The sequence below is a fragment of the Takifugu flavidus genome, chromosome 4 (assembly GCF_003711565.1).
Source record: "Takifugu flavidus isolate HTHZ2018 chromosome 4, ASM371156v2, whole genome shotgun sequence".
In the NCBI taxonomy this organism is placed as follows: domain Eukaryota; kingdom Metazoa; phylum Chordata; class Actinopteri; order Tetraodontiformes; family Tetraodontidae; genus Takifugu; species Takifugu flavidus.
Genome location: NC_079523.1, coordinates 11,010,336 through 11,035,731, shown reverse-complemented (window position 1 = coordinate 11,035,731; position 25,396 = coordinate 11,010,336). Strand labels below are relative to the sequence as shown.

General features: G+C 44.5%; 4 protein-coding genes across 5 annotated transcripts; 2 read left to right on the top strand and 2 right to left on the bottom strand.

Annotated features, from left to right (window-relative positions):
• Nucleotides 1–381: 381 nt before the first annotated feature.
• fkbp11 (FKBP prolyl isomerase 11) lies at nucleotides 382–2,344 on the bottom strand. Its single transcript, XM_057029463.1, has 6 exons — nucleotides 2,018–2,344; nucleotides 1,858–1,920; nucleotides 1,285–1,372; nucleotides 1,166–1,199; nucleotides 1,007–1,077; nucleotides 382–630 (listed from the first exon to the last, which is right to left on the bottom strand). Exons 1-6 carry the CDS (start codon nucleotides 2,132–2,134, stop codon nucleotides 422–424), a joined length of 582 nt encoding a protein of 193 aa, XP_056885443.1. The 5' UTR covers nucleotides 2,135–2,344; the 3' UTR covers nucleotides 382–421.
• Nucleotides 2,345–3,823: 1,479 nt separating this feature from the next.
• On the bottom strand, nucleotides 3,824–5,767 carry LOC130523946 (homeodomain-interacting protein kinase 1-like). The gene is made up of 8 exons (XM_057029587.1): nucleotides 5,734–5,767; nucleotides 5,334–5,497; nucleotides 5,071–5,253; nucleotides 4,646–4,945; nucleotides 4,454–4,573; nucleotides 4,227–4,316; nucleotides 3,977–4,143; nucleotides 3,824–3,899 (listed from the first exon to the last, which is right to left on the bottom strand). The coding sequence occupies exons 1-8, from the start codon at nucleotides 5,765–5,767 to the stop codon at nucleotides 3,824–3,826; spliced, it is 1,134 nt and encodes a 377-aa protein (XP_056885567.1).
• Nucleotides 5,768–6,383: 616 nt separating this feature from the next.
• On the top strand, nucleotides 6,384–10,180 carry arf3b (ADP-ribosylation factor 3b). The gene is made up of 5 exons (XM_057030827.1): nucleotides 6,384–6,518; nucleotides 7,677–7,917; nucleotides 8,000–8,110; nucleotides 8,197–8,321; nucleotides 8,488–10,180. The coding sequence occupies exons 2-5, from the start codon at nucleotides 7,770–7,772 to the stop codon at nucleotides 8,647–8,649; spliced, it is 546 nt and encodes a 181-aa protein (XP_056886807.1). The 5' UTR covers nucleotides 6,384–6,518; nucleotides 7,677–7,769; the 3' UTR covers nucleotides 8,650–10,180.
• Nucleotides 10,181–12,900: 2,720 nt separating this feature from the next.
• Nucleotides 12,901–25,354, top strand: erbb3a (erb-b2 receptor tyrosine kinase 3a). 2 transcript variants are annotated; one of them, XM_057029374.1, is made up of 29 exons: nucleotides 12,901–13,242; nucleotides 16,742–16,896; nucleotides 17,090–17,276; nucleotides 17,599–17,724; nucleotides 17,816–17,881; nucleotides 18,130–18,248; nucleotides 18,494–18,635; nucleotides 18,808–18,921; nucleotides 19,201–19,318; nucleotides 19,397–19,470; nucleotides 19,553–19,643; nucleotides 19,783–19,800; nucleotides 20,571–20,776; nucleotides 20,847–20,979; nucleotides 21,072–21,165; nucleotides 21,269–21,423; nucleotides 21,512–21,553; nucleotides 21,666–21,807; nucleotides 21,885–22,004; nucleotides 22,085–22,183; nucleotides 22,261–22,446; nucleotides 22,518–22,673; nucleotides 22,763–22,838; nucleotides 22,925–23,071; nucleotides 23,379–23,476; nucleotides 23,561–23,767; nucleotides 23,847–23,909; nucleotides 23,992–24,253; nucleotides 24,455–25,354. In XM_057029374.1, exons 1-29 carry the CDS (start codon nucleotides 13,161–13,163, stop codon nucleotides 25,243–25,245), a joined length of 4,269 nt encoding a protein of 1,422 aa, XP_056885354.1. In that variant the 5' UTR covers nucleotides 12,901–13,160; the 3' UTR covers nucleotides 25,246–25,354. The 2 variants fall into 2 exon arrangements, with proteins under 2 accessions (XP_056885354.1, XP_056885353.1); XM_057029373.1 differs by having other exon boundaries at nucleotides 20,568–20,776.
• Nucleotides 25,355–25,396: the final 42 nt, after the last annotated feature.

The following is a 25,396-nucleotide window of genomic DNA, read 5'->3' as shown; positions in this document are numbered from 1 at the left end:
TTTCTTTTTTTCTAAGAATTTAACTCTGCAGCTTTGCATTATGTGCTTCTCAGAAATGACAAATCGTCGAAAACGGTGTTAACTACTTTTAAAACCATAGTTAAAAACTTTGATTTTAATCAGCACTTTAAACGAAAATATATCAAAAAGGTATATACATCCCTTTGTTTCTGTTTAAACGATAAGACTTTTTAAAATCATAAATCTAAATGAAATACATTTTATATCTTTTTATCACCAGGAACAAATGAAATGAAAATGTTCAAAATTCCATAAATACACGTAATCAGTGCAGCACAAAAACCATCTAAAATGTTAATGCAATATTTTATTTAATATGTGTGTGAATGCAAGATTAATAAAGACAAATAAGGCAAAACAGAATTTTTAAAAAATTTATTTAAATAATTCTTTTTTCCCCTCATTTTTTCTTGCTCTTCTTATCTTTTGCTTTCTTTTTGCCAGATTTCTGAGCATTAGCCTTCTTGTAGAGATAAAGTCCCACCAGAGCGAGAAGAGTGGGAACCAAGACCAGACACACCAGCGGTAAAACGTCATTGATCATTTTCTGCCAGGGCGTCTGTGGCATCAGGGAAACCACCTCCACCTCGAACTCCAGAACAGCGTCGCCTGGAGAGAGCTCAGCTTTAACACGAGGAAATGTGCTCGCGCAAATCCTACAATCAAGTAATTATGACAGTACTTTTTGTCAGGTTTTACAACAGTTGTTCCCACGTTTAAGTGAAAAAGACCCAAAAAATCCATCAATAACAACCGATTATATTCTCTGATCGATTTGCAGGCTTCCAGGCCTCAAGTGTTAAATATCCAACATATATTATTATAGACTGGGAGGTCTTTAATTGAATACTTGAAAAAGGAGGGTGGGATGATTCATCATAAACCTGTCAAACTGCTGATATAGAAATGGCAGGTGTGTGGGGCCATGGTGTTATTGGATAATTTTTTTTTTTTAAAATAAATAAATAAATTGCATATTCAGTACCTGGAATTGTAGGAGGGTAACCTTTTTTCCCATAGGCCAGATGAGGTGGAATAACGGCTTTGATTTTTTGACTTCAGGAGAGGAAGCGAAAATAAATTACAGATTTTGCAAGAAAACATTTCAATAATGAGTTCATCTCCTCTGCCTTCCCCCACTTACCCTTCACAAACGCCAATCAAACTTTGTTCCAGGCCTGGTGAGGAAAACAGAGAGACACAATCGCCTGTCAACTGCATGTTAAATAAAAATAAACACATGGCTTCGGAACTGTCAATGACCTGCGATGACTGTCCTTTTCCCCAGCTCAACCAGAAGCGTGTCTCTGGATAACGAGGAGTCAAACACTTTCCCGTCCATCAGTTTACCCTGGAAATAAAACGTATTTAAATAAATATCACAAGTTTACCACACAGGCTTAGTTGTCCTTCATATTGGCATATTTGACTACTCATAATGTCTGGACATGTGTCCAGTTCACAGAGCTTGACTGGGTGAACTGGGGTTCTGCCCCGCTGTTGGGAGCCGTGACTGCTGACGTGTTGCACCGCCCCGTCCTCTCCACGGGAGTCACAGGCGATCTTCTCACACGGGAGATAAAAAACACTGATAACCCGCATTAAACCGCGGACCCCTAAACGAACCCCGCACGCACCCCGACCGACATTAGCCGCTGATGAGTCGAACAGAGTTGTGGCGTGCGCGCACGGAGCAGACGGTGCCACATAGACAACCCCGGGCTGCACAGCCTGGCAGAAAAGGCGCGCATGGCGGACTGCGTTCCAGCTGCGCGCAGCCTGGTGGTGGAGGGGAAAAAGAGAAACAAACCAAACATGCTTTCGTTTCTGTCTTACCGTGTAATGGATTCGCAGCGAGTCGCCCATCGTTGAAAGTACCGAGCAAGTTTCTGGTTTCACCTTTAGGTCAGAAGAGTTGAGAGTCAACGCTCGCGTTCATCGCTATTGTGTCTGCAGCTGCGGCCAGCTGTGAAGGAGACACGCTCGTCCTACTCACCAGGGTCTCCACCTGCAGCTCCTCCACCGGGTTTGGCTCGCATTGTGCGAGTCTGCAGGCGAGCAGGAGGAGGAAAACGCTGGTCTTCATTGTTAAGTCCCTGAAAAGAGCCGCCATCCGGTAACTTCCGTGCGAGCCGCTCCTGCAAATACGGAGACGCGGAGAGACGCACGTTCCAAAATGGCTCAGCGGTGCCTAATGCTGAGGTGTTAATCTACAGTAGCGATAAGCAGTAGCAGGTCGTGGACGTTGTCCCAGCACCCGGGTTCCGCTAATAAACCCGCCTCAAACATTCCGCCAGCATCCTACAGAAGCAGAAGCGGGAGTCTGCAGCGACGCTAGGGGGCGCTACCGCCCTGCGTGCTGTTGCTGCCGCTGTCGGGAGCGACACGCCACGTTGCTGCTGGGCCTCCACCAGCTCGGCGGCCAGAAATCTTCCAATAATATATAAATATTCCAATATTCCAAATTTCATTTAAAGCATTTTATTTGTGATGGAAATATTTATCCGCAACGCGCCTTTGTCGAGCACAAATGACTTATTTAGGTGGGCTCACATATGTTTTTGTAGCTCCTGATGTTAAGCAAAATGCACTTTTGCCATGTAAAGAGCACTCATAAAAACCAAGACTTACAGAAATGGTTCAGAAAGCCACTAAACACAGATCCACATTATCCTGACTGAGGGTGCAGATGGGCCATCCTGCTGTTAGAGGGAAGGCCAATGTCAAAGTGACCTTCTAAAGACCATAGATGATGATCAAAGCCAAGGGTGCTGATAAAGCAACCTACTATGTGATGTAAGCTTGGAGCACTGCTGCCTGTGTGTAAATACGCTCTACTACAGGTGGAAGTGACCTGCTCAGAGGAGGTCTCCACTCTCCAAGGGCTTCATTTCTAGTTTTGTTTTCTTTATTTTTATTTACATGTTCAAAATAAGAATTACCAAATCAATTAACACTTAAGAATTAAGAATTAAGGTCCATCATAGTGCTGTCATCCATAAAAGTTTTTCCCATGCTCCCTGGAATTCCAAGATTATTGTCACCAATGTAACATCCAAATCACAATTGTCCTCACAATCAGTTCTGGACAAAGATGGGATGTTGAGTAGAAGTCCTACAGAACAGACTTGGGCTCATTTAACAGGGTTTACAAAATAGTTTTGCAAGTTTAACAAAATCGACTTTAGAAAAATGCCATTTTGAAATTGTAGCTATTGCTTCTGAAGTGCTAACATCCCGGAGATGTTCCACGACCACGTCAGGTTCTGCTTCGTTCCTGGCAATGCCGTCATCCCCTCTGCAGCCAACGGTCCTGTCCGCTGTTGCCTCAACATGACCGAGTGTCCACATGAGCCAGAACGAATCCTGCCGTGAAGTTCTCAGGGTGTGAATTGTTCCTTCAGTCCTACATCTGAACCTTCAGGTGTTTTATTCATGTGTTTTAATGTGTTCTACTTGTTTTAAAATGTTTTCCTTCTCGCACTGATTGTAAAGCGCTTTGGATATCAATGTGCTATACAAATACATGTTACATACTTACTGTATTTACTTACTTTAAATCCATTCGTTTGTGGCAGCAGAGTGTGGCGTGTGCATATATTATGGTCCACCTCAAACACTAATTCAGTCTTGAAACCCTCAAAGCCTTAAACTTCTTCCAGGTCTCTTTCATTGACTTTTTTGCTGACTATTTTGGAACTCGCTGGTGTTGCAGACTGCTGACATTCTCTAATTTTGGGCCTCTTCCTTTCAATACAGGGTGCTTCAAATGTTCTCCCTCTAGATGCTCCCTGTCTCTATCCTAGGACTTAGGAAGCTTCGGTTTGCTGGGGTTCTCCTCATTGCAGGAGCTCATCATCTCCATGGAATCGCAGAGGCTGCTCCACATGAGACAAAAGATTATTGTTTCATTCCCAGACCCGTACGTCTGCTCATCTAACACAAGCCCACTCACTAGGACTCATAACCTGGATCCAGGAGATGAGACATCATGATAAAGGGATGCTGGAGTGCACGCGAGGACGAGATCCTCTTTTCTGAATTCACAGTCAGCAGGCACTTCAGAAGGTCCACGAATTGACGTCGGTCCTCGTGATCAGCAGGGGATCTTAATGGGTAAATCTGGGTTCGGAAACAGATCACTTTCAGAGAGACAGTCAACATGCAGTGGGGAGATTCTGCTCATAAACCATTGAACTGCTCACATGAACCAAGTCATCCAAACATTGGTATTTGCAATTCCTGATGTCCGTCCGAATCTTCTCATGAGTACCTGACATGTACTCTTCAGGTGTCTAACGGGACAAAAACAGTAACTAGTAAATTACTAAGTTCATTTATTCAAGTGTTTATTTTAGGTATGTGTTTTGTTGTGCTTTTGTTTGGACAACATATAGAGTAAATTAGACATGAAAGAAGGAGACTGCTCAACCTTCAGCCTCCATGTTGGACCGTCACCTCCCTCCTCCTCCAAGAAGTATTTCCTGGTGTATATTCCTTGACAGAGCAAGTGGTCCTCAGGCTGACCCAGCAGCTGGACTACCTGTCTCACCTGTGGGTAAAAAGACACTCAGAAATGATGTACTGATAGAAGATGGCGATGGACTCTCAGGGATCTGTTTACGGTTTCATATCCAAATCTAGCGCGGAAGAGATTGCAACGGAGGTAAAGGAAAGCTAAAATGCAGCCTGTTCCCCACAAGTCGATGCCGTGGTCGAAAGGCAGGCCGAGGAGTATCTCTGGAGCCCTGTATGAAGTCGCCTGCAGCATCACCCCTGGCCTGACTCTGGAGCTCAGTAAGGACAGACCAAAGTCTATCAGCTTAATTTTCCTTTGCTCCTTGCTGACAAACATGATGTTGTCCGGTTTGAGGTCGCAGTGCACAATACCGGCCTCACTGAGCGCGTTCATAGCCATAAACAGCTGCAGACAAAGACAACAAATATGATTTCACATGCACCTAAAATGAACGTCATTTATATTTTCGGTGGGTCTCGGGAGAGAGGAGGTCTCGGAGGTTTTAGAATTCAATTTACAACTATACGCACCTGCTTTGCGATCAGCCTTATTTTATTTAGCTGCACTTCCCATTCCTGGTTTTTCACAGTACGGAACATATCGTTGTGTAATATCTCCAACACCAAACAAGGAATTCCCTTGTACTTAAATTCCTCAATGAATCGGACCAGGTTTGGGTGATTGAAGTGGCAGATTTTCCTTAAGAAGTGCAGCTTAGGAGAAGAGACAGCGAACACGTCAGAACACAACACGCTCTGCTCAGAGATCCAACAGGTGTGTTTCCCATGTGTACCTCCCATCTTGCTTCATGGATTCCTCCAGTGTTGCAGAAGACCTTCACTGCCACCATCTCTTTGGTCGTTTTGTTCAGGCATTTGGCCACCTGACCGTAGACACCGCTGCCCATTAGCTCCAACACGCAGTACTGGCATGATTCGCTAGAAAGAATATCTCCAACTTTACATGAGACATAGGAGAGAAAACATTTAGTTCTGATTAACATCTACGGGAAAAAGCACTCGGTGAGTGCAGGCCTCCGCCAAGCAGGTCATTTTATCACACAAAAACCTTGCTGAAAGGATGGCTGATTGAGGAGGTCGATTATAGACTGATTCTGAATAAAGAATCAAGGCATTTGGAGAGAGAAATCTGGGCTGTCTTCCTTTAATGGAGGTCATTCAATTGAAAATCACCTCCTAAGCCTGTATTCACATCATCTATTGTCATTTTGTTGGCCAATTATGAGCACTGTTCCATGTTTAAGATAGAATCATTTGGAGTCCACTTACTCTTTAAAAATGACTTTGATGGATTTCTTCCTGTCTGAGTTTTTGAATGTGCCATATTCTCTCTTCTAATGGTAAAAACCAAAGCTAGACTGTCCTGAGAATAAGACAAAAGCTTATTTTGTATTATGCAAATCCTAAATTGGTAAGTTGGGAAAAATGTGGCAAAACCTATATTGCCTTCAATGAGATAAAAGCTCAATGATCAAAGAAACTTATGAACCCTCATTTTTCAATGTGTGGTCAAAATCAAGAGTTGCCTTGATGTATCAGTTTGTTCTTGGCTTATGTTGGCTGTGGAAAATTGGGCATTGTTTACTCATTTAATCAAACTGACACTCAACCATCTGAACTTCTATATAATTCTTATTGTCTTATGTTGGAAAGCCATGAAAAGAGGCTGGTTAGGACATTTGATCTATTCCTCTGGCCATGGCACATCTTACAATCTTCTGGCCTCTAGGAAACAATCTGGGAGAATATAAATAAGAATAGAGAATATAAAGAATATCAATAAATGGAACTAGTATCCTACATATAATTATTTTGCTTGCTTTGCTAGATGTGTTTCGGTAAACGTGTAGTCGTCATTCTAAACTCCGCTTCTGGCGTTTACGTCTTTTCTCGCGAGAACTAAATTGCTGCTGCGAAGACGGCGTGAGGCTTTTATCAAAGAGGACCCCACGACTGAGGTAAGTGACAACACTGCGCGCAAAGGCAATTTAGCCTAAACGTATTAAAGGACTTAATTATTAGGTAATCGTCGGTTTATTGCCCTTGTGCAGCAGCAGCTGGGCTTCGGGGGTTTCGGTCGGCTGCTTTCGTGGTGCCCAGGTGACGAACGGATGAAAAGGGTGGACGGGGACGGCACATCCGTTAGCTGTCGGCTGCGTCTTTTTTTCGCGATTTGCACCGAATGAGACAGAAATACGGGGCCATGGCGGCTCCGAAAGGATGAAATAGCTCCGTTTTCTGTAATAAAAGGCGACAATCGAGCAGCATTGACGGCTATTGACGAGCGTAATAACCTACCGCAGCATCCCCCGCTGCTAATGTAACCTGAGTCACTGAACTGTTACATTATCAGGCCCTGCTCGGAGACAAATGTCCACAGAGAAAGACAGTATCTGGAGACACGTTTGTCCATCAGGACAGGAGCCGCTGCCACCATTCAGCACCATGGACAGAGCTCGCCTTCTCTTTAGCAGCGCTTTCTGAACAAAACGGCAATTTTCTCCTAAAACTCATCCAACATATGGTCTCCAGTCTTTATTGGACTGGTTCAGTCCCGAAAAACAGAGGAATTGTTTAGATGGGACAACATGGACAACGAATCAGATCACCTGGTTTGTAATGAGCTAAAGAGCGGAGGTGGATAATTACGGTTTAGTCACATTTACACCAATATCTTTACACCTATACATCTTAGAATACCCGTCCGCTTTGGACGTGTGTGTGCGTGTCAGTGTGTCCGTGCGTGTGCGTGCGTGTGTGTGCGTGCGTGTGTCAGTCGAGGGATTTTCGTGCGGCGGTTTTACTGAATGTGTTTAGGCTCTGGTCGCTGTAATATAGGACATGATATATTTGCTCGGAGGGCTTGTATTTTTTTTCAAACAAGCAATTGTTTGAAGTGTGTGTGTGTGTGTGTGTGTGTGTGTGTGTTGGGGGGGTGGGGGGATGCACATGGCAACAGATTGTGCTGTCGCCTGAAGTCATGGCACTGATCTGCATTCCTTTCGCTCTCTAGGATGATGTCTGTGGGGTTAAATGCTGTAGTTCCCACCTGTTCTTGTGCGCGCACAAATGATCACACGTGATTCTGAAAGGATTGCCGCTGTGTTTCTCTTCAGCTTTTTATAAACGGCCCGTGTAGGACTGCGGAACCTCGACAGAGCGCCGGCTAGAGTCAGGATTACACCCGCTTTAAGAACTTCGTCTGAACCATGGGGAACATTTTTGGGAATTTGCTGAAAAGCCTGATAGGAAAGAAGGAGATGAGGATCTTAATGGTGGGACTTGATGCTGCGGGGAAAACTACGATCCTCTACAAGCTGAAACTGGGGGAAATAGTCACCACCATCCCAACCATCGGTACGTACTGAGTGAAAATCAAACACATGCCGGCGTGCTGGGGCGCTGATTTCACATGTTGCGTTCCCTCACCTGTTGTCAGGGTTTAACGTGGAGACGGTGGAGTACAAGAACATCAGCTTTACTGTGTGGGATGTGGGTGGGCAGGACAAGATCCGTCCCCTCTGGAGACACTACTTTCAAAACACGCAGGGTGAGTGGAGCTAATGGAGACACCAGACTCCGCTCTTCTAAAGAAACGGAACCTTTGACTCGCTCCTCCTGCTGTGCTACCTTTAGGGCTCATCTTTGTGGTGGACAGCAACGACCGAGAGCGCGTCAACGAAGCTAGGGAGGAGCTGATGAGGATGCTGGCCGAAGATGAGCTGAGAGACGCAGTCCTCCTGGTCTTTGCTAATAAACAGGTGAGAAAGCAGAGCAACCAAAACTAAACCTGCGGTGACCTGTTGTAGCCAGCGAGGTGACCTCAGACCATCCCTTTAATGTCAGGGTGCCAGGAAAGATCAGCCTGCCGACTGTTTGTTTCCGTCCTCTGCTCTTTGTTAATCTCTACTCCCTCCCGTTCGTCAGGACTTACCGAACGCCATGAACGCTGCCGAGATCACAGACAAGCTGGGCCTGCATTCCCTGCGTCACCGCAACTGGTACATCCAGGCCACGTGCGCCACCAGCGGCGACGGTCTCTATGAGGGTCTTGATTGGCTGGCCAATCAACTGAAGAACAAGAAATAAGCAGCCGGAGCGCCACATTTTTCTTTGTTTTTGGGAAATGAGGGTGTGGATTGGTAGATTGAAGCGGGATTCTGGTTTTGGGGGCGATTATTGGACTTTGATTTCCTGTCAGTTAAGTTTGCTTTGGGTGGTTGTTGAAACCAGACACTTCATGTTTAATGTCATACATCCACACGCAGACGCACATCAGATTGAACAGAAGCGGATGTAGGAGCTGTTAGAAATCCCGACTCATGGTTCACCTTCTTGTTTGTAGAGGCGTCTCTCAGCTGTCTGTCATCCATGTAAAGAAGCGTCCTGTGTCAGTTGCACTTCCCGTTGGTCCCTCTCTCCCGTCCCCCCCTGCGGGGGCATCAGAACCACCTTTGGGAACAATCACAGCTTCCTCATCCCCTGTCATTTGTGAGCAACGCTGAGGCTCTTTGATACTGCATGAGAAGTGGCCTAGACATTCTTAATCTGACCCCTGTGCGCATAAAGACGCGTTCTTAAAAAAAAGGCGTCACCGCTAACGGATGCCGGCGAAAGCTCCCCGACATCGCCGCGTTCGTCTCCGTCCTAACTGCTGAGGCTGGGTTTGAGGTTTCTCTCTAACAGCCCTCATTTGTTCTGGGGTCATTCTCAGCAGAGGAACCGACCCGCCTTTTTCTGCATGTATTCCCGCGTCAAAGTACGGCGTAGTTATGGCCTTTTGATGTGTAAGCGGTCCATAGGTTCACCCGCGCATGAGTACTCCAACTGCTTCAGATTATCCTGTCTGTATTGAATGCGTATTGGGTGAAAAGTGCAGCTGGTAATTCTCTTCAGGAATTAGTTTTTGGTGAAATTATGCTAAATATGTCATTGATGGTTCTTTTATTTCAGTGATTTGTCAGTTGACAGTTGGCGAGTTACAGCGTCACGACTGATACCAGCAGAATCAACAAACGTCTGTCAGTTCAAGCGTTTCTTTGTGCCATACGTATTTAAATCCACTCACTTACCAATGACAATATGACTGACTGTAAATCCACTTTAAGACGTATAACAGTGTACTGTCCAGATTCAGCTATCGTGTGTTAAATCATTTGGGGTTTTGTGGCCTTATATATAGTGATGAGTTTCATTTCTCAGCTTCTTTTTGATTTCTAGCCACATATATTTATCTATAGAGAATGACTTGCATAATTGGTTAGATATTTATTTCTCTATGCCCTTGAAAAGGCGGGTTTTGCACCACAATTCAGGATGAATAGACCAAGGTTTGTGTTTGGTGGTAGAATGGTATTCTTTTTGGTTTTTCTCTGGGGGTGTGAATAAACTTCAATGTAGACTGTGTCTGTGGGGAAAACATGATAATCTGTGCAAAAAAAACAAACCAACAAAAAAAAATGAAGGACTTCCGTTGACTCATTCTGTAGTGACACCAATAGATTTCAAAATGTTGAAGATCTTTCAATGAGCGCAAGGAGATATAATTTGATGTAATACGACGAACAAACTCCTGCTGTATTAACAATAAACGCATTTTCTGTATGACCCGTCTCATCAACTGTGGCTGGAAGTTTTTATTTTTTATATTATGGTGTGTTTCTCTTAATTCAGTAGCAGTAGATCATAAGAGCCGTTACGAGATTCCACCAGAAGGGGGCAGTAAAGGGGCACTTTGACAATAGTGCCACGTTTTTAAAGCTTTTACGCGGGCGTGAGCGTGCGTGTACTCTGCCCTATGCCCCTTTATTATAGGGTGTTTTTTTCATACAGGTCCTGAAATGTTAATGCTTTTGTTTCCTTAAACTTCTCTTCCTCCTGCAGGATTTGCACAAATCAAAAGGGGAAAAAACCTGTGAGAGACACTTCCTGATAGGAGTGAAATATTATCATTGCCGTAAGCCCCGTCACCTGTAAAATCACAGTCTGTGGAGGAAGATTTTCAGTCTGTGTGACTTTCTGTGTGACTGCTCTGGAGTGGTGCTGCAGGCAGAACCAGTTTCTGTAGGTTGTTCAGCTGGCTGGCCCACTCTTACAGGCAAAGTTTGCATAGAGCTGAAGCGACAAACGCCAGATAAAAGTTCCTGTCCAAACCAGATATCAGTTTAAAAGAACTCTGCGAAAATAGGCTCCAGCAGTGCACAACAACACATGATGTTTTGCACGATCTGCTCAGTCATGTAGATAAGCGGGGCAAAGTCACGCTGCGGTGATAAAAAGCCGATTTCAGGACGAATCGTTGCACAGGAAGGGGTCAAAGACTGGCGTTCAGAACTAAAAAGTAAAAATTAGACCTTTGTATCTCAGGTAACATGTTTTTAAGTTTATGAAGGGGACACGTGAAGTAACCCCTTTTCAGGATTAAAATCAAATGAAAATACAGTCATAGTAAAGTAAACAAAAGCGACGGATTTATTGTTTAAGAACATCTGTCCTGTATTTGCTATTGTTCATGCATGTGCCTTGATCAAATCTTGTTCTATAGTAGAATACCTAATTATGCTCCTCTTAGAAGGTTGTCATGTAGTTGTGTACATAATCTGCTGGAGGTACATCATCTGCTGGGTTCCCCAGACTGTTTGGACTGACAAGCGTTTAAATAAAAGGCTGCAGCACCGATGTGGCGAAAGCCTTCAGAGGTGTTGTGTAAGCCGAATGATGGGCTTTTACAGAGAATTAGTACCTTAAGCATTCTTTTGTTGGGTGGACTCTTCGCCTCCTATTGTTCCCTTGTGTCTCTGGGTCTTTTTGTTAAAAAAAACCAAACCATTTCTCTTTCCGTAGTGTTAATAAACTGGATTCTTTTTTGTTTCCTGGAATAGGAGCTCTCTTTTAACTCACTCATGTTTAGCATCTACTTGATTTTGGAATTCAACTCTCGAAATTTACCCCTTTACTTCCTTAGCTATTCTTTTTTAAGCTATGTATAACAAACAATATGCTGTTTACACAGGAATGGAAATAAAATGAAAAGAAAAGTCTACCCCTCCCCCATATAAATGGTTAGATAATGCTTTTTCAGTCTTACTGATGTTATGCTGTTGCCTATATAGTTGGAATCATTTTGATTTCAGATTTTATCTCATCATTACGCACCCTTGAGCAAGGATCTGTCACGTTGTCACAAAATTTCAGAAGACTTTGACTCTGGTTCCTTTTGGGCAACAATTTAAAGAATCTCTATGCAGTCAAAGAATAAGTGTTTGTCTCTCAAAAGACTGTCTGGTTTCTGGGGAAAGAATTTCTGATTTGTTAAATCAGTTTATAACACTACCGTATTCAAGGGGGCAGAAATGATATGATAACTTTTTTATTTTAAACATGCAGGTGCAAATAAAGATTGATAATGAATAATAAATGAATAAGAATAAATAAGAACAGAGAAATAGTAACAGATGCATATATTATAAATGTTCAAAACTAAGTAGGAAGTGAAACAGTCTGTGCAGACGTGGCATCTTCTGTCCTTACATCCTCAAACTGGGTCAGGAATAAACTTTTTGTGGTGAAGTAGAATCACAGATGAACATTAATATCGTGGCGAGTTGGGGTTCTGGATTGCGGAAGAACTCAGAAACAGACTCCTGCCAATTTATTCTGCTATTCAATTCCAGAAAGAGTCACTTTACTAAACACACACAGAAAACACACGATCAAAGGGAAGTCTTCAATGACACACATAACTTCGCTTATGGTGTCCAGGTGCAAACAACAATCAAAACAGTAACTAAACACATTAACGACCAGAACTCAATAAATAGAACATCAACATTGGAAGTCACAAAGGAGAACATTTAAAACAAATAAAAACAGGGTTAACACAAACCTGAACCCACAGAACACACTGCTACAAAGCATGCTGGGAATTGCCCACTCTGACCCTCCCCAACACGCTACAATATATTGACACCTGATGATAAGGCAAATGTACCAGTGGGAGCAGCAGCACCAATAACAACAGCAGCAGTAATTGAATCCCAAAACAGATGACTGGGAAGTGATGAAGGAAGGTTTAAACTGTAAACTTGTGTTTGAGGTGATTGGACATTAAGTTGTGTGAGAACCGATTTATTCCTGAAACATTTTCTGGATGTTGTATGAGTAGTTATTTCTTGTTTTGCACTTTTTAATAAACTCTAGTTGTCTGTTTCAGGACGCATCATTCAAAACTCTGTTAAAGCTGTTCTACGCTCCCATAAATCAGTGCAGTCGCTTCCGGCTCTGATTGGCTGCGCGCTGCGCTCCAATCACGGAGCTGTAGTGATTCATGTCAGACAAACCGGAGCGGGCGGCTGTCAGAGTCCACCCGAGCGAACAAGGGCAGCTCCCGTCTTCCGAACGGATTTAACCTTCTTTAATCGGACACAAGAACCAACGGAAACGGATTAAAACCGACTGGACTAAATTGACTGTGGATTTAGCCCGTCTAAGCGGACGCAGTCGGACTGAGAGGCGCTTGTTTTCGCAGACACAAAGGCTCATTTTCGGGGGGGTAATGTGGGTGTTCAGGACCTCCAAAGCCTTGGAGAAGTGACGTGAAGATGACCGCCGTAAGGAAGGTGCAGCAGGTGCTGCTGTGTGTCCTGCTGCCGTGCGCTCTGTGCAGGGCGCAGACGCAGCAAGGTGGGTGCGCGCGCACACACACCACACACACACACAACACACACCACACACACCACACACACACACACACACACACACACCTGTCCTCCCTCACTAAGCTCTAACACTAGAACCTGTTGCGGTGCGTCACCCGCGCCTCTCCCGCTGCTCTGCGGGTATTGCTCCCATCTTCAAAATATGTGGTTTCACAAGTAATTCCACGGTATTGAAAGGCGACATCGTCTTGTTTCAGGTAGTGAGGGTCAACAATGACGCCTGTGTGTTTCTAGTACAACCTCCTATTCTTTTTCAGGTCTTTAATAGGTCACTGAATCTGAAATGTAAAGCAAGACAATCTCAGATCAGTCTGATCTACTGTCAGATGTTTTACAGTAGTCAAGCGCTGCTGGAGAGCAAAAGGAGTTACCTGGAAGTGTTTACTTTGGATGTATTTACCTGTAGGTAAAACAGTGGTCACTAGTCCTGACAAAGACTCTCTGTCAATAGTGTGTGCGTGTGTGTGTGTGTGTGGTGTGTGTGTGTGTGTGTGTGTGTGTGCGCGTGTGTTTTATTACAAATACATTCCTCACCAGTGATACACGCACCAAGGCTAAAACTGTCTTTAAAGGCAGCATCAGTCCTGGTATTGAATCCATGTGTTTAGCTGGATTTTACTGCTCATATTGTTGGTTTTTTTTGGTCATCAGGAGTTCATTAATCTGTTTTTGTCAACATCGGGGATGCTTTAGAGTTTCGAACTGAGGTCAAGGTTCAAGGCTCTTTTAAACTGTCAACGTTTTGCTGTTTGTCTGCTCCACACAAACGCGTCACCAGAACTTGTTTGTCCAGCTTTCGGTTGTACACACTGATTTCACAACCTCGGTGTAAACATCACATAGGCGGGACCTGTTGATGCTGCTGTGCTCTTTAGCCAGGTATTCAAACACCTGATGAGTTCACTAAACAAGCATGTCATCGCCTCTGTTGGTGACATGAGGCATCTCTGCAGGTGCCGTTTACGAGAGTCGATGGAGCAAACAGTACATTTGAACACGCCTCATCTGGTTGTGAACAAGTGAAAGCGCTGTGGCGTGCACGATGTTGGCCTTTGTCTTTGGCCTCCGCATCTGTTCCACCTGTTTGGTCCCTAACCTGCTCCTGTCCTGTGCCAAGTTTCTGTTTACCCCAGCTATCGTCTCAGCAGCTTTGCTGAGCTTGGAAACAAACAGATTCTGAGCTTGTTTACCTCCTCCTGGAGCTTTTATTTTCACTCTCCTCTGTTTAAGTACTGAAACTGTGGTAACGGCCATAACCTGATCCTTGTCATGTTTCCATCATGTGTTAGGTTACACCTATAGTGCTGAGCACAATGCAATGTTTGCTGCGAGTTGCACATGTAATAAACGATAGTAGCAAGCGTTAGCGGAGCAGAGGAAGCAGTTTGTGCAGATGCATCTTCGTGCACTTGTTTCTACCTCAAATAGGACCATTGTTCACGTGTGCGTTGGTGTTGACTCTGTCAAACCCACGCCCCAACCCTTTTACCACCAAGATCCATCTGCCAACACTAAAAGCCCTCCTTTGACAGAGGAAACCAACTCAACCAGTTGAGATTGTCTTTTTTGTTTGTTTGTTTTTTTAGCTCCCGCAGCTGCAGCTTGTGCATTGTCTGTATAGCTAACATACCACTTTGGCCCTGACTGTACTACACTGTCTGCACAGTGATTTAGCACTCTGGGGTCGGCTTCACCTTCGCACACAATGCACACTTGTGTAAAAGGTCTTGAATCTACATGTACAAGCATTTCAAATAGTGTAAAATCAACAGCTTGGGCCGTCCGCTGATATCACCGAGGTGGGGTAGATAAAGTTCTTCACCTTTGAGCTGCTCATAAACTGGCAGCAGAAACACCTCAATGGTTGAATGAGCCATAGACGGAAACATGAGCAATATAATGCAAAAGTGACCCTAATAGGTGGAAAGTCCAACAGATTTTTGTTATGAAGTCGACATAATTTCTGCCGTATCCGTGTGTTTGCTTGGGGGGAGGGGAAATCAAATTAATGCGTCCCCAGACTGTTTGTTGAGCATTTCATGGGTAACTCATAAATGCTTTATCTGATTTTATTTGTTAATAAACCACAGTCGCCGTCCTATATCCAGAATCTACATATTGGAGTATCCCGAACGTCATCATCATTTGTGACAGAGAGGACAAAGCAGAGCAACCTAAGACACATTCGTCAGTGTGACAGTTGAGTAAGTTTAGATATAAGCAAAACTGTCAGGACCGTTGTCGGCTGTGACGGACTCAGAGCCAGTTTCTATATCTTCAGAAACACTATAAAACGATCCTTATCGGGATTTTATGGATGAGACTCCCTCAAGTGTGCAAGCTCTCTCACACACACACACACACACACACCACACACACACACACACACACACACACACGGAGCGGGAGGAGATAGGTTAACAATCATTAGCCTTTTTTTATGCTCTAGGTAATCCTGTTTTTCAACTAGACCCTGTTTTGACTGTTACGGAATGTGTTTATGAGCATGATTTGTGTGTATCTGTGTGCGTGCATTTGTATGTGTGTGTGTGTGTGTGTGTGTGTGTGTATGTGTGTGTGTATTATTCATAAGAGAATAATACTGAACAACTATTAGAAGACTGAAAAAGCATCATAGGAAAAACTACGGAAAGAATAAAAATAAGTCGATTCTGAAAACAACCACCGCTTTTCTCTCTAATTATATCAAGTCTTTGCTACTTTGAATTACCTAATGTGCTACATAAATTATAGACAGCCAAAATAAAAACTTAAAATGAGAAAGCAACATCACTGTAATGTTAGAAAAATATGAAAAACGTTGTTTACTTCCACTCCACAACAAAATAAGTAAGTGAGTTTGTAAAGTAAACATTTTATTTAATAAAAAACCCTCCAGACATGGAGCCCCATAAGACAAAATGTGGTGGTTGATAAATTATAAAGGGAGCTGTGTCAGATTTCCCTGTAGATTAAAGGACTTGGTTGTTTTTAAGGGAAAGTTTGTGTTTTTGGGGCCCGACGTTACAAAACCATGTTGAAATCCCTGCCTTCATCTTCACTGGGTTTTCCCTCGACCGATTCTGACATTTGAATAGCAAAGCAGCCTTTCGATTGACGCTGAATGGCTGAACTCCCACACACGGTAAACAAGGCCTCATGTTTGTCTCAGAGTCCTACACACAATCCTCATGTTGTTTCCTACAGCCAGTTCAGCGGTATTGAGTGAACATGACAGAGTGTCTTGTGGTGAATTGAATAAATCTCTCTTCATTAAGGCTGTTCCCCTATAAAGAATGCGTGTGGATTGATGTCTGCTCCTGCTGAGTGGAGCTCCATGACAAAAACATCACAAAACAGTCTTATTTCTTGTCGGAATTTCACCTACCCTGCCCTTACGCATTATTAATCATTGCCCAAATTAAAGGCACTTATTAACGCGAGAACATTCTTTACTCTTGCAGTGGTTTGTTCTGGCACCCAGAATGGCCTGAGTACAACTGGGACCTCGGAGATCCAGTACAACCTCACCAAAAAGATCTACACAAACTGTGAGATCGTGATGGGCAACCTTGAGATCACCATGATGGAGCACAGCAGGGACTTCTCCTTCCTGCAGGTGAGACTTTCAAGGTTTATCCCTGAGGTGAGCAGCACGGTCACATCCACGCACCGGTGGAAGATTCCACTCTTCAATCATTCAGGGTGACTGTAAAAACAGCAAAAGCACACCTCTGCTACCAGGAAATTCCACTCATGCTCGCCTGTGTTTGATCGATTTCTCTTTCTCTCGTTTGTTTTTAACCCAACAGTCGATCAGGGAGGTGACAGGTTACATCCTGTTGGCCATCAACGAGTTCAGCCGTCTGCCACTGGACAACCTGCGTGTCATCAGAGGCAATATGCTGTACGAGAACCAGTACGCTTTGGCCATAATGATCAACTACCGGAAAGACGGGGAGCACGGCCTTCAGGAGCTGGGCCTGACTCACCTTACAGGTACGCAGGAAGTCAGTCAGTTATTGTGTGTGCAGAGGGAGGTGGGAGAGCAGATAAGAGTTCACCCTGTCGGAGATCTTACACCCACACGGAGGTGTCACACCTTCGCAGCGTAGGTCACGGCAGCAGCTGTGATGTGAGGTGCCGAAAAACGTGCCGTGCACTTAACCGCTCAACTGTCAGTAAAACACGAGCTGTAGGATGTTTGTGTGTGATGTCGTAAAGAGTCAGCGGCTGAGGCTGGTGGGATGAGTCACGGGCGTGCTCAGGCTTGCGACGCTATTTGTCTTTCGCTGTTTATGTGTATGTGTGTCGCCCGCAGAGATTCTGCAGGGAGGAGTCAAGATCATCAAGAACAGGGACCTGAGCTACGCCCCCAAGGTGAACTGGTTGGACATCGTGAAGGATGGAACAGCCAACATCACCATCTTTGGCAACGGGCCCGAGAGTGAGTGATGTCACATGGCATGTGGAGTCACAGTCAACAGGGAAGTGTTACTGCTGCCGACCTCTGGTGACAAACTGTTTGCCTGTTTTAGAACCTTGTCACGAAGCATGTGGAGACGTTCCGTGCTGGGGTCCAGGGAGGAACATGTGCCAGATCAGTAAGTGACTTCAGCACTTTAACTCCTGGTGTGGAGACAGAATACCAAAAGTCTACATGAAATAAAATAAGAACAGCCAAAAACAAAAAAACCTCAGAGTTTATGGTGGCGCTTTGGACCAGGTTTGACCTCTGACCTCAGTTTATCAGGTCAGGCCACCCTGTCATCTGTTCAGCCTGTTGATCCTGGCTTCAAAACGAACGTCGTCATTTGTGGCCGAGGTGAACCAACCCCATCATCTTTTTCAGTGACAAAGACCGTGTGCGCCCCTCAGTGTAATTTCCGATGCTTCGGCCGGAGCCCCAGCGAGTGCTGCCACAGCGAATGCGCCGGCGGCTGCACTGGACCCCTGGACACTGACTGCTTTGTGAGTCACTGTGAGATTTTCCTTTAAGAGTCGCAGTGAAAAGTACAGGTGTAGACAGTAAAATCAATGAAGGCTCAGCTCCATTTATCGCTGGGCAACACTGTTACAGGCGGATGTCAGCACAAAGGGAGCCTTTGTTGATGTTATGAGTAACACCTCAGCTTTCTTCTCAAAAAGACAGAGACAGAGGGAATGCATCTCTTAACTGTGCGAACGCTAACGCTGACATATATGCTGGTTTACAGGCCTGCAGGAGGTTTAACGACTCGGGCTCTTGTGTGCCTCAGTGCCCCATGGCCCTTATTTACAACAAGTACACATTCAGGCTGGAGCCCAACCCCAACGCCAAGTTCCAGTATGGTTCCATATGTGTGGCCCAGTGCCCCCGTGAGTACCCACAAATGTTTCTCTTTAGCCAGATAGTCAGAAACCATCTTCACACATCTGTTTTTTAGACATATTTTTCGACGTTTGAACCTTAACTTTTTATCGGCTTCCATCCTTGCAACCAATTTAGTTCACGTTGTGAATCGGGACAATTTCTTCTTCCTCTGTTTAGCCAACTTTTTGGTGGATGGCACTTCGTGCGTCAGCAGCTGCCCTGCCGACAAAACGGAGGTGGAGAAAAAGGGAGTGAAACGATGTGAGCCTTGCGAAGGCCTATGTCCAAAAGGTATTCGATTATATTCCTCACCTGATTCCAGAAAGCACCAAAAGATTTATCTTAATGATTGTTAAGAGGGAACCGGTGGAAATAAAGCACCTGGCTATATCTTAGCAACAATAATCAATAGGAAGCGTGCCTCTGAGGGTCAGTCGTTTATTTGATTAATGAGTAAACTGATGGACATGTAATGTATGCTCGCCATCTCTGCTGGTTGATTCCATGTAAGTTTGTATATATATCTATATCTATATTTATATTTTGTCCCATTTTTGTCTGTCTCACCAGCTTGTCATGGGACAGGAAGTGGAACCAGAGAAACTGTAGATGCTCTTAACATCGACAGTTTCATCAACTGCACCAAGATTCAGGGCAGTCTGCATTTCCTTGTGACCGGGATCGAGGGGTAAGCACATTTCCCTCTGTTTTGATGAAGACTGTTGTCCAGGTCCAAGACTAGTTTCAGTTCATCCTCTCTCAACAGTGATGAATACAAAAACGTGCCGCCGCTCGATCCGGAGAAACTGAAAATCTTCAACACCGTGAGACAGATTACAGGTAAGTGGGAGCTACACAGCTCTGGAATATCTTATCATCACATGTTGTAGTTTGGCTGAACACTGTACCTCTCCATTTTCAGACATTCTGAGTGTTCAGTCATGGCCTACAAACATGTCAGACCTGTCAGTCTTCTCCAACCTCCAAATTATTGAGGGCAGGAAGCTTTACAAGTGAGTGCTTTTCCCCCTTCCTTGTTCTTGTTTTGATTCCCTTGTTGACTATGCTAGTGCCATTGTGTGGCTTTCACTACACGTTCCGTGATGTAAATCTGATCATTTTGGAATTTGTATCTCTTTCTTTCCCTTGTAGAGGAGTAAGCTCAAAGAGGTAGGGTAAAATAAATAAATATGTTCTTAATAAATATGTGCTGTCTTTAATCACATATAATTAAGTGGGGAATAAATAATCCCTTGTTTGATGGTGGCGTTTTATTAGTTTCCTGCCTGCTCTTTTTCTTTTAGACATGTTTTGTAAATCAAAGTAGGGGTGTTGAATTTGATCATTTCCACTATTGTTTCTCCCTCACCCACAAGTTCACACAAAAAAATTAAAGCAAGCAAGAGCTAATTCATTCAGGAATAAAAGATTCCACAGTAATCAAACTGAACTGAAGTCTGGGCTGAACTGTTGGTGTTACTTCACTTTTTTTCCCTAAAAACTAAATTTTCCAATTTTATTTTCCTGGCTGATTTTGTGAACTGTAAAAATATTCATCAATCTGTCAGTCCATTTGTTTCTGCTAATTCAAACATTAGTCAAGTCAGTCATATTTATTATTGACTCAAATGTGGGTGTTACAGCAGCAGTAAACTCAGCAACACTGTACCAGGACAAGGAGATTAAAACTATAATAAGGAGCAATAATACATCATAAAGTTTCTTAAACATTATCTACTGTTTGTAAGTGTTAGCAACAAACAAACCTTTTCTTCTGTTGCCTTGGTATCACAAGCAGATATGGGATAGACTCTCCTGCTGTCTTGTATGGTGGTGGTGGACCTTTCTTTGCTTGTTTCTGTTGATTACACTGAGGGGTGATGCTCCTTTTTTTCAAAACTGAATGACTGTGTGTTGTTTTGGTGGCTGGTGTTCAGTAGCTACTCCCTCCTGGTGGTGAAGAACCCCTCTCTGACCTCACTGGGGTTGCGCTCTCTTCGGAAAATAAACGACGGCGCTGTGTACATAACGGGAAACAAGAGGCTGTGCTACCATGACACTGTCAACTGGACACGCTTGTTCAACCCGGACCTGCCCAGCCAGCAGAAAATCGAAATCAAGGACAACAGGCCCAGAAGCGAATGTGGTGAGTAAGCAGCAGATAAGCAGTGGCGTTGTCCCTGTTGGTGGAGATATAACTTTAAATGTCCCCACAGTCCGTGAGGGCCTCACGTGCGACCCCCTCTGCTCCTCTGACGGCTGCTGGGGCCCGGGGCCAAACCAGTGTATGTCCTGCAAGAAGTACAGCAGAGGAGGGATCTGTGTGCCGGACTGCATGTTCTTAGATGGGTTAGTTCCATAGAGTAAAAATAATATTACAGTTAGGAACCACCCCAAAATTGTTTGCATTCATTTAAAAGGAAAATTTCGTCACTTTACAGGGAGAGACGGGAGTTTGCAACTGTATCAGGAGAGTGTAAGCCGTGCCACCCAGAGTGTAAGGTTCAGAAAGGGAGGGAGACCTGCAAAGGCCTGGTATGTGACCTGAACTGACAGCTAGAGGAAGCACCATCACTGGTTTCACTTTGCCTGTCTGACGTATCTTTGCTGTCGTCTGTCCAACATTGCTTCCCAACAGGGAGCCGATGAGTGTGTGGAATGTGCCAACCTGCAGGACGGCCCGCACTGCATCTCCTCCTGTCCCCAGGGTGTGATGGGAGGCGAGGAGATCATTTTCAAATACCCAAACAAGCAAGGACGCTGTGAACCGTGCCACGCAAATTGTACCAAAGGGTCAGCAATACATCTGTCTCTGATCTCATCCACTTGTGTGCTTGTGTTCTTCTCAAATTTAACTATTTGTTGTTACTTGCCGGTTTAGATGCTACGGCCCAGGAATTGGAGATTGCGTTAAAGAGTATGGGTGAGTTCCGCCTGTGTAGTGATGTACAAATAACTGGGTTTCATGAATATGTGAGCCAGGAAATCCAGTTTCTGTCATGCTTTGAAATCATTTTTTCTTTTCTTGTCATTAGACAAATGGTCACCGGCATCGTGGTGGGGGTCATCGCCCTTCTCTTTGTTTCATTCGCTGTTTTCGTGCTGACCGTGCTGTACCGCAGAGGTCTGGCCATTCGGCGCAAGAGGGCTATGAGGAGATATATGGAACGGGGGGAGGTCAGCCAGAGTCTCAGGACTGCATTGTGTTGTTTCACTTTTGTTTGGTCCTGATTTATTTTTTTGTCTGCCATTAGAGCTTTGAGCCTCTGGACCATGGAGAGAAGGGGACCAAGGTTCATGCTCGAATCCTGAAGCCCTCTGAGCTGCGGACGGTAAAGCTGCTGGGTAACGGAGTGTTTGGATCTGTCTACAAGGTAATGCCGGTTGACTTTACACACTGCTTCTTGCACATTTGATAATTGTTGAGTAAATATCTTTATGTCTTATCTCACAGGGCATTTGGATTCCTGAGGGGGAAACGGTCAAGCTTCCTGTGGCCATAAAGGTGATTCACGATCGCACTGGACAGAAGACATTCAACAAGCCCACCGATGTGAGAAAACACAACTTGCGTTTTATACGATGGTCAGTATTTGATTTTAATAGTAACTAAAGGGTTGTCACTTGCAGCACATGATTGTCCTGGGAAGCTTGGACCACATGAACATAGTCAGGATTCTGGGCATCTGTCCTGGGGACAGCCTGCAGCTCATTAGCCAGCTCAGCAGTCATGGCTCCCTGCTGGAGCACGTCAGGAACTGCAAGAACAAACTGAGCCCACAGAGGCTGCTCAACTGGTGTGTCCAAATCGCAAAGGTAATGAGCTAGCCTTCATTTTTGGATTTGTGGGTGTCTCCAGGCACTCAAATGCTGCTCTTTGTCAACAGGGTATGTATTATCTGGAGGAGAACAAGGTGGTGCATAGGAACCTGGCAGCCAGAAACGTGCTCCTAAAGAATAATTACACTGCTCAGGTGTCGGACTATGGCATTGCAGACCTGCTTCACCGTGATGATAAGAAGTACTTTTTCAACGAGGCTAAGGTCTGTAGCACAGAATCGTCAACAACAGTCAACTTACCTTCTTTTGTTAAAATGGACGCCATAATTACATTTTCTGTTTATGTGCCCAGGCGCCGATTAAATGGATGGCACTAGAGAGCATCTTGTTTCGTAAATACACGCATCAGAGTGACGTTTGGAGCTATGGTATGTTGTAAAAGAACCTTAGTTAGAAGTTTGACAGCATGGAGCATGTTCAAAAATGTTTTCGCCTCCACGTAACAATTGTTTAGGTGTAACAGTATGGGAGATGATGTCATATGGAGCAGAGCCATACAACACAATGCGCCCACAGGATGTTTCTGATCTCCTGGAGAAAGGCGAACGGCTATCGCAGCCTCAAATTTGCACCATCGATGTTTATATGGTCATGGTGAAGTGTGAGTACAATGGTCTCCTTTTGAAATCATTAAAACCTTTAGCCAATCTCTGTGTTTAGTCAGTCAGATGGTCCATTTACTGTGGTATAAAATAGGAAATAAACATATTTTTCTCAAAAGTCAAATTTGGCGGACAATCATTACTGGTAATTGGTTTCTGTGTGATATGACACCTCTAATCCAGCAGAATTGTGCTAATGTACTAAATATTAGCAGTAGCTCAAATTCCATATTGTCGAATTCAAGGCTGTGTATTGCTTCTGACAAAGAAAAGCATCCAACAAATATTTTATTTTTTAATGTCCAGGCTGGATGGTGGACGAAAACGTCCGACCAACATTCAAAGAGCTGGCAAATGAATTTACCAGAATGGCCAGAGATCCACCGCGATATCTGGTGATCAAAGTAAGAGAGACTCACTTTCTCCAGTAGACAGAATCTTTCTTTTGTGTGGATGTATTATTGCTGTAACTTACCCGTGTCCACTAGGAGGACTGCAGCCAACAGGACACAGATGAACATGTGCAACGGAGTGCAGATGTTCTGGATGCAGATGACCTGGATGTTCTGGAAGTTGTGGATACTGAGATGATGAATCGGGAGAAGGAGGATGAGGAATGTGGCCTCGCCCCAGCCCCCTACTACGTGCCTCAGAACAGAACTCTCAGTCGTCTGTCAAAGATGGACACTTACAAAGTGAGAAGTTTTCTGTCAATGTTGTGTCCCGGTTTTCTGTCCCTCCCTCCCAAACCTCACATCTGTCCTCTCTGTGAAGGTGGTTCTTTCCTCATCAAATGTGGCAGGATACCTGCCCATGACCCCGGGTGTTGACAACGTCGTAAGTAAAATGCAATCATCATCGTAATCTGCCACAATTCTCATTTTGCTAACACAAATCTGTGTTATTTTATGGGGTGCAGACCGTCTGGGCTTCGCGTTCTCGGCTAAACTCGGGGCGCACGATGTCAGAGAGTTCGGAGGGATGTGGCACAGTGGTGGACATGGAGAGGAGTGAGGATGTTTCCCTGTCAGGGAGCCTTAAAAGACACCGTAATCGCCAGGACAGCGCTTACATGTCACAAAGAGACAGTATGTCTTGTGGTCCACCAGAGACTCCATCCCCAGACATGGAGGAAGAAGATCAGAATGGATATGTACTTCCAGGGGACAGCCCAAAGAGAGGTAACTTCATTTAGACTTTTCTTGGCCTATTTAGCCAAGAGTATTTAGAAAAAGGCAGCCTGGAAGCTGATCACATCTTCTTTGACCCATCCTTGAGCCACTGTTGACCTCAATGTCATCTATAAAAAGTTAACATTGTCCAGATGTCAGATTGTCCAGATGTTGTCCTCTAATCTAATAACATCTTTCTTTCATCTGCAGATACCCTACTTTCCACATCTCGAGGCATCCCTGGGAGGATAGGGAAGTCTCATTCGTCCAGTCTGTTGAATGATCCAGATGATGAAGAATACGAATACATGAACAAACAAACTTGCAACAGTGTCTCGCCCAGGCACAACGGCCACTGGATGAAGATGAACAAAAAGCGCACGTCCTCCACATCGTCCCAAATGACAGCGTGTTCTGTGGACACCATTCCGTCCATGGAGCTGAGGAGAAGTCAGACAATGAGCAGCTACAACTCTGATTTGGAGCAACCAGGGTCTAACGATGTCAAATATGAATACATGGACATCAGAAGTATTGATAAAGAAGACAGTCCTCCTGCACAGGCTCCGCCTCTTCCTCCGCTTCTGGTAAAAGCAATGGTGGACCAAGAAGTGGAAGAATTGGAGGATGAAGAGGTCGATGGATACGTGGAGGACAGTATCTACCACTACACCAATCAACAACCGAAGCTGCGACAAGTTCTTCAACAGATGAAGGCGGTAAAAATAGAGGGAAAGGACAACGGCCAGCTGTATGAGTATGAAGACATGGACTCCATCACGTCGGCTCAACCCGAAGATGCGGCAGTGTATCAGAACATCCAGAAGGAAGGGGACAGTGCAGCGAGGCAAGGTCCAGCACAGACACCTGGCTTTGACGCCTATGTCAGAGTTCGAGCTGGGGTCGGGTTGGGGGAACCTGCAGCTGTTGACAGATCTTTTGACAATCCGAACTACTGGCACAGCAGAATGTTCCTCAAACCAAACGCCGTGCCCACCTGAAGAACATTTACACACATCGCATACTGCCCTCTGTTCATGAAGGAAAAACAAAAGCAGATAAGCATTCCGAAGTAAATCGTGTTGCCTTTAACACAATTTCATCTACCAACCATGTGTGGATTTTTTCCCTTAATGGTCTGATCAAAGACCT

Bases quoted from the DNA above. Each gene is read 5' to 3' on its own strand.
- fkbp11 (XM_057029463.1), bottom strand. From the start codon at position 2,134: ATGGCGGCTCTTTTCAGGGACTTAACAATGAAGACCAGCGTTTTCCTC. The intron at 1,921-2,017 runs GTGAGTAGGACG...TCTGACCTAAAG, and splicing joins AGCTGCAGGTGGAGACCCTG to GTGAAACCAGAAACTTGCTC. The intron at 631-1,006 runs GTACTGAATATG...AGCTCTCTCCAG, and splicing joins TTACCCTCCTACAATTCCAG to GCGACGCTGTTCTGGAGTTC.
- LOC130523946 (XM_057029587.1), bottom strand. From the start codon at position 5,767: ATGACAATAGATGATGTGAATACAGGCTTAGGAG. The intron at 5,254-5,333 runs GTACACATGGGA...TCTTCTCCTAAG, and splicing joins TCCATGAAGCAAGATGGGAG to CTGCACTTCTTAAGGAAAAT. The intron at 3,900-3,976 runs GTGAGTGGGCTT...CATGTGGAGCAG, and splicing joins GATCCAGGTTATGAGTCCTA to CCTCTGCGATTCCATGGAGA.
- arf3b (XM_057030827.1), top strand. From the start codon at position 7,770: ATGGGGAACATTTTTGGGAATTTGCTGAAAAGCCTGATAGGAAAGAAG. The intron at 7,918-7,999 runs GTACGTACTGAG...ACCTGTTGTCAG, and splicing joins CACCACCATCCCAACCATCG to GGTTTAACGTGGAGACGGTG. The intron at 8,322-8,487 runs GTGAGAAAGCAG...CCCGTTCGTCAG, and splicing joins TGGTCTTTGCTAATAAACAG to GACTTACCGAACGCCATGAA.
- erbb3a (XM_057029373.1), top strand. From the start codon at position 13,161: ATGACCGCCGTAAGGAAGGTGCAGCAGGTGCTGCTGTGTGTCCTGCTG. The intron at 18,636-18,807 runs GTGAGTACCCAC...TCCTCTGTTTAG, and splicing joins ATGTGTGGCCCAGTGCCCCC to CCAACTTTTTGGTGGATGGC. The intron at 19,319-19,396 runs GTAAGCACATTT...CTCTCTCAACAG, and splicing joins CTTGTGACCGGGATCGAGGG to TGATGAATACAAAAACGTGC.